The sequence below is a fragment of the Solea senegalensis genome, linkage group LG20 (assembly GCF_019176455.1).
Source record: "Solea senegalensis isolate Sse05_10M linkage group LG20, IFAPA_SoseM_1, whole genome shotgun sequence".
NCBI lineage: Eukaryota > Metazoa > Chordata > Actinopteri > Pleuronectiformes > Soleidae > Solea > Solea senegalensis.
The window spans coordinates 1-6,783 of NC_058039.1; the positions used below are offsets into that span (position 1 = coordinate 1).

Here is a 6,783-nt window from a genome sequence, read left to right on the forward strand (position 1 = left end):
TTTTGGACGACATACTATACTATGACATTTTTTGGTGATTTTGGAGGACATACTATACTATGACTTTTTTGACCGATTTTGGACGACATGCTATACTATGACATTTTTGGGTGATTTTGGATGACATACTACAGTGTGACTTTTTGACTGATTTTGGACGACATACTATACTATGACATTTCTGGGCAATTTTGGACGACATACTATATTATGACTAAATATACGGCTGTCCTAGACTTGAACCCCAATAAATACCATTAAGTTTGCAAATTAAATAAAAACTTGTCTCAGTCTATGATAAATTTGCCCCCTGAACATCATACATGAGGGAAGAGGGAATCTAAGAAAAACTGTAAATTACACTGATGTGAAATTAAAGAACGCAAAGAATGATCGTATTTCTGTTTGTAGGATGGGAAATGTCATTACTCCGTCAAAGGAAAAGCTGGACACTGTTCCAGGTTTCACATCCTTCCTCAGGGAGATGAGCGCACTCTACAGGCTGCGGTGGCATCAGTGGGACCCGTGGCTGTGGCTGTGAATGCCATGTTACCGTCCTTCCATCTGTACAGAGGAGGTGAGGCTGTGTTTCTGAGTAAATGATTACATATCACTTTTGTCATGGCATTCTTTTATTTTAAGTTAAAGTAAAAAAAAAAAGTAAAGTAGTAAAAAATAATAATATTTAAAGTATCTATGCTATTAACCCTTAGTTCTTATGCGGCACAGGCACCCATGATAATTTGCTGTGAAAATAGGGGGTTAATAGGTCACATTTATATTCATATTTTTTTTAACGTGTCATTGTGTCAAGGTTATGATTTATTTTTTATGAGTTATGAACATTTTGATTACTTTTTTTCTCAGGTGTGTTTATATAGTTGGTGAAATTTTTTTTGTTTTCCATCAGATTGTCTCTAGGTTGTGTTGAAATCAAGGATATAAGACACTTTAAATTGCACATTCTTATAGCCTCTGTATACTGAATGTTTTAACACAGTAATGGAAAAAAGCAACTGACATGCTCTGTGTTCTAAGGGTTAAGGGAAATGCAAAGTTTAACACAATCGTTATTTTCCTTTACATACTGTATGTGTGTTACAATGTGATGTCCTCTGCAGACCCTGTATTAAAGGGCTTTAAAACATTTTTATCAAAGTATTTATATTCATCCCAAAATGTACTTATGAAGGAAGGAATGAGGGAAAAAAAATGTGTTCAATTTTGGACTATTGCGAATGTGTCAAAGTGAATGTTATCAATCACATGTTCAGATTTTAACATATTTTGAGTTTGGATGCTTTTTTGGAATCTGAGAAAACTCCTGTGTCAGACATCAGCAATGACAGAGTCAAAGACATGTTATGATCTCCCTCATTCACGCTGACATGATACTGAGCTTTTTAAATCTTTTAGGTTTATACAACGCCTCTGGCTGCAACCCAAGGTTTATAAATCATGCCGTTCTACTTGTGGGCTATGGCACGGACAGGGGACAAGAATACTGGCTCATAAAAAACAGGTGACAGCTCCCTTTTGACGGTTCAAAACCCCATCTCATCTGTGAGAAGAAATGTGATAATGTTACATATTAAACCTTTTCTGTTTGTGTGTGTGTTTTCAGTTGGGGAACTGCATGGGGAGAGGAAGGCTTTATACGACTGGCAAAGAATAAAAATAACCTCTGTGGCATCGCCAGCTTTGCAGTTTACCCAACACTGTGAAAACACCACCAGAACTGTGAATGTCAAAAACACAACACATGAGGATATTTCACCAAACTGTTCCTCTGTTACATTGTATTTTATATATTTATATATGTGTATTTTAAGTGTTTGTTACCATTGCAAACTGGTGGCGATAAATCCTGTTTGAATATTCTACAGATATTCAGTCAGTTGCACTTCAAAGAACCGACTGACTCCAAACAACTACCATAGACACACGGGACACACCTCGATTTTATTGGATCTTAGTATTTCATATTTTGAATATAAAAATAAATGTTTTTTTAAATCATAATATCACCCACTAACTCCAAATCACAACAGATTTTCAGAGGTGGAAAGAATCCTGAAATATTCCACTCAAGTAAAAGTGCCACTATTTTCATAACATTTTACTACAAGTAAAAGTACTGATCTAAAAACTTACTCAAGCTAGAACATTTTACTTTAGTGAAAGTTACTTCGTTACTTTTTTAACAAGGTTGTGTCTTGCAAAAAGGACAAGGGGACACAAATGTCACATGAATTGTTTTTAATTAAAGGCAAATCTGTACATACACAGAATGCATCAGTCAAAATGGGTCAAAGGTCACAAATACTTTAACTTTCTCACACACTCAGGGACCTCAATTAACGCCAGTTCACCTGTCCTCATCATTCACTCATCTGTCATCATCATTCACTCATCTGTCCTTATCATCCAAAGTTTCCAGTGCGTGATTTATTTATGTTTTATTTATTTATTTATTTTTTAAATTCAGGCCAACATTTTTGTACTCTGTAAAATATGTGATTCAAAGCGTAGTGAAGTAAATTACTTTCAAAAGACATACTTAAGTAAAAGTAAAGTGACACGTTTTAAAAAGTACAAGTACACAAAAAACCTACTCAATTACAGTAACACGAGTAAATGTGATTCATTACTTTCCACCTCTGCAGATATTATAGATCACACTCACAATGAACAGTTGTTTTTAATTTTACTGCTTCTAAGTTAATATGAATATTATTTCAAAATACTTGTATTGCTAAATACATAAATTAATATACTGGATTGTAATGCTTCTCTTTCTGATGGATAACAGTATTGTATATGTTGTATATGTTACCTGCTGTATTTATGTTCGTGTCATTCTTCCTTGATATTCTCCTCACATCCCACGATGTTTCTCTGCAGGTGGCACAAACAGTTGTGTGATTATTTTAAAAGCACTAAGAAGAAAACAACCCTTTAGAATTCCGAGTCATTTCATCCACTAAAACCACGGGAAGTCGTGTAAAAGCAGTATATTACTTGAATTAGCAGCCATTAAACCGGTAGCACTTTGAGTGAAAGCAGCCTATAATACTAGTAAAGGCATTAGTGCTGACTAACTGCAGCAGATAGCATCCAGCTGGTGAACAAAGTGCAGCATTTAACTGCTGAAAAGCCAGAGATTTCCCTCAGGGCCTGGTGAGAGGGGGAAAAAAAATAAAAGAACTAAATGAGATTGAATATTGGGTTTAGATTCATTCAGGCAGTCACCCCATCAAGAGACACTGGTTTTCCACTGCACTGAAGTGGCCAGAAATCAGTGAGTTAATGAGCTGCAGGTGTGATGAGAGTGAGAGGCTGATAAATGAAGATTCTTCTAGATTCAGCTCAGGTTGTTTTTCAGGTTGTCTGCTCCAGGTAGGCCATGTTGTTGTTTTTCTTTTTTTTTTTTTTAAATGTACCTTATTCATCTCCGTCATCACAGTGAGGAACTTTTCAATGCAGCATTTTGGTTTTTAAGCCACTTAAGCTGCTGTGGAAAAGCTATATTAAGCCCAACATTTGGAAGCTGACTGCTGTGCACACACTAGGTCCTTTTTCATGGCAGACATTTTGTCATGCCACTGTAGGGAAAGGAGGTGTAAATAACCCTCTTAAGAAAAGATTGAGTTTTAGGGTAGAGCTGTCTGGCTCACTGTCCTGACAGTTTAGGCTGTGTTCACATTACCAGGCTGATGTGACTCATCCTAAAATGTGCTGTGACATTTAAAATGTAACCCAATGTTCCCCAGGAGGGTGTGAAATGAGAATGTAGATTTTAAGATGTGTCCAAATATTTAAAATGTTGAACAAGTGGGACGTGTAATGGATGAGATGGATCTAGCGTCAGCCATTTCAAATGCTGGTAGTGTGAAGGAAGGGGACTAAACATTGACTATTAAACAATCAAATTGTAATCAAAATTGAAGTTCTTTAATGCCCCACCTCTGCATTCTGCACCGTAATGCAAACCATAACCCTTTAAGTAGAAAACTACTATTGTATTCATCTGCTATTAAACCATTGTAAAAATGTGTTCTCTTTAACTGTTGCTCAACTTTAAGACCCTAATACTTGCAAAATAACTCTGACTGTGTATTTAAGTGCAAAAATGAATGTTTAGAAAGGACTTTTAATCTTTCTTTTGGAAATGAATCTGACATTCATTTGGAATGTCAGATTAGATGAATGATGCAGTGTAGTCCTTTTTGAAAGTGGAGAAGCTACTGAATCTCACATTTGGTATATTTGTAGTCAAGGAGTTGCTCAAGGGGATTAATGGCATCTGTTGTGGTTTACTCAAATTTACTCAGGCATAGTAACAGACACTATTTCTATCACTTGTTATAAGTTCTCTGCTGTCCCAGATGTCCTTAGACACCAAGAACACACATATGGACATTTAAAATTGTGGAGCTATTAATTTACTTTGGGTATGTCTTTATAGGCGTCAGGGCTGAACAGGTTAATCTGCAAATACATTCATTTACTGAAGTATGTTTCACTAGTTTCTGACCGTTCACTGCAGTCTGCTTCTTTCCACTGACTCCTCTTCCACACCCAGATCCAGACATGCTGCGCAACCTGCTTTTCACCATCTTGTGTAGGTTTGCAGTGGCTGCCATCAGCTCACAACTGGATGAACACTGGGCGCTATGGAAAAAGATGCATCAGAAATTGTACTCCTATGAGGTAAAAGGTCTAAATTAGCCATTAACTCATAACCAAGTAATCACATTTCTCTGTTGGCACGCGGCACATTTTTCCATCTTGAGGAATATTATGGATTCCCTGTGCCACAACGTCAATGAATGTAGCTGTTAAATATTTGTGAATGTTATATTCTGTGATCCAGATTGAAGAGTTGGGTCGCAGGCAGATCTGGGAAGATAACCTGGAAATGATTAATCTACACAACCTGGAAGCATCGCTGGGTTTACATACCTATGAACTAGCAATGAATCACTTAGGAGACCTGGTGAGTGTACTAGTTATGGATGTTTTTACCCCCACTGTTTTGGGCTCTTAATTATTGGGATTGACTTACCACTGTTTTGTAGACGATTGAGGAGATCATGGCAACACTAACGGGCACTGTTGTGCCATCTGACCTGGAGAGGAATCCATCCAACTTCAGTGACACCAGTTCTTCTCTACCAGTGTCACTGGACTGGAGGGATACATCCATGGTAACTGAGGTGAAAATGCAGGTAAAGTGTCACATCAACAATGAAAAGCTGGAAATAGATAGATAGATAGATGGATAGATATTTTTAGAAATCTGAACTATGTCATTACTGAATCATTTCAATTTCTAGGGTTCTTGTGGCTCTTGCTGGGCATTCAGTGCAGTTGGAGCTCTGGAGGGGCAACTGAAGAAGACTACTGGAGTCCTGAAGTCCCTCAGTCCTCAGAATCTGGTTGATTGCTCTGTAAAATATGGGAACCATGGTTGCAATGGTGGCTTCATGATCAATGCCTTCCAGTATGTCATTAAAAACAAAGGTATTGCCTCTGATAAAGTCTACCCCTATACTGGCAAGGTGGGTCCAATGGTCAACAGTAACTGCATCTTAACTGTGGTCAATGCTGTGCATACAGTAACTCTGCTTCCTATTACTCTGGATTTCAGCGTGGTAAATGTAAGTATAACTCACAGGATCATGCAGCTAGCTGCTCCAGCTATGTCTTGCTACCAGAGGGCGATGAGTCTGCGTTAAAAACAGCTTTGGCTAAAATTGGCCCCATTTCTGTTGCGATTGATGCTTCCAGGCCAAAATTTGTCTTCTACCGACACGGTGAGGGTTAACCACCTCAAGTTTAATATTAGTCTGAAAGAAAGTGCGTTATCTTTGATTACTTTTTTTTACTCACCTGTTTGGATGAACAGGTGTGTACACGGACCGCAAATGCACTCACAATGTGAACCATGGTGTGCTGGCTGTGGGCTATGGCAGGGACCAAGGACATGATTACTGGCTGGTCAAAAACAGGTTGGTCTTTAAAATTTTAATTTAGAAAATTTAGAAAAATTTTTTGGGGGATTTTCTTGATTTATTAATGTGCTTCATTTGTAGTTGGGGTGTAAAATATGGAGAGGAAGGCTACATCAAGATGGCTCGGAACAGACGCAACCAGTGTGGCATCGCTCTCTATGCTTGTTACCCCGTCATGTGATCAACAGGTCTTTTAATGTAACTTAAGATGTAAAATTCATAAATGACTGTAAAGAATAAAACATTTGATTGAAATCAGATTAATGGATTTGGGTAATTAACTTTTAAATCTTAAAGTTGACATTCCTTAGATCTTCTTTGCAGTTTTGGGACGTGCATGCATTTTTATAGAGCTAGCAGCTGCCTTTTCAAATGGTGACCAAACCTAAATAGGATCAATTCCAGCTTCATTGTTAAACGTGTCTGATACGGTAGGGTTTCTCCATCCTGGTCCTGGGGACCTACTGACCCTGGGGACCTACTGCCCCTGCATGTTTTTGAGGCTTCCCTGCTCCAACACACCTGAGAAGAGGGTCCTCTGATGTCCAGCACCAGGATTGAGAAACCCTGGTGTAGGGCATCAGGGGAGAACAAGTTGGGAAATACTAGTTTTTGCAGTAGTAAACAGTAGTTTTTGGTATGACAAAAACCATTGGGCCATTTTGTACAGCAGCCATTTTGAAAACCACAGGGGCAAATCATCAAATTAGTGATGGCCAAGTTCCATTTTACTTCAATTTCAAGGTGCATGCTGGTTCATTGTCCT

General features: G+C 38.0%; 2 protein-coding genes across 2 annotated transcripts; both read left to right on the plus strand.

Annotated features, from left to right (window-relative positions):
• Positions 1 to 411: 411 nt before the first annotated feature.
• Positions 412 to 2,605, plus strand: LOC122786789 (cathepsin K-like; the record flags this gene model as incomplete). The annotated part of the gene is made up of 3 exons (XM_044053287.1): positions 412 to 577; positions 1,417 to 1,522; positions 1,625 to 2,605. Coding segments are annotated over 3 exons (372 nt in total), but the record flags the coding sequence as incomplete, so codon positions are not given.
• Positions 2,606 to 2,612: 7 nt separating this feature from the next.
• On the plus strand, positions 2,613 to 6,277 carry LOC122786334 (cathepsin S-like). The gene is made up of 8 exons (XM_044052566.1): positions 2,613 to 3,399; positions 4,586 to 4,713; positions 4,877 to 4,999; positions 5,082 to 5,231; positions 5,340 to 5,564; positions 5,654 to 5,819; positions 5,912 to 6,014; positions 6,099 to 6,277. The coding sequence occupies exons 2-8, from the start codon at positions 4,594 to 4,596 to the stop codon at positions 6,196 to 6,198; spliced, it is 987 nt and encodes a 328-aa protein (XP_043908501.1). The 5' UTR covers positions 2,613 to 3,399; positions 4,586 to 4,593; the 3' UTR covers positions 6,199 to 6,277.
• Positions 6,278 to 6,783: the final 506 nt, after the last annotated feature.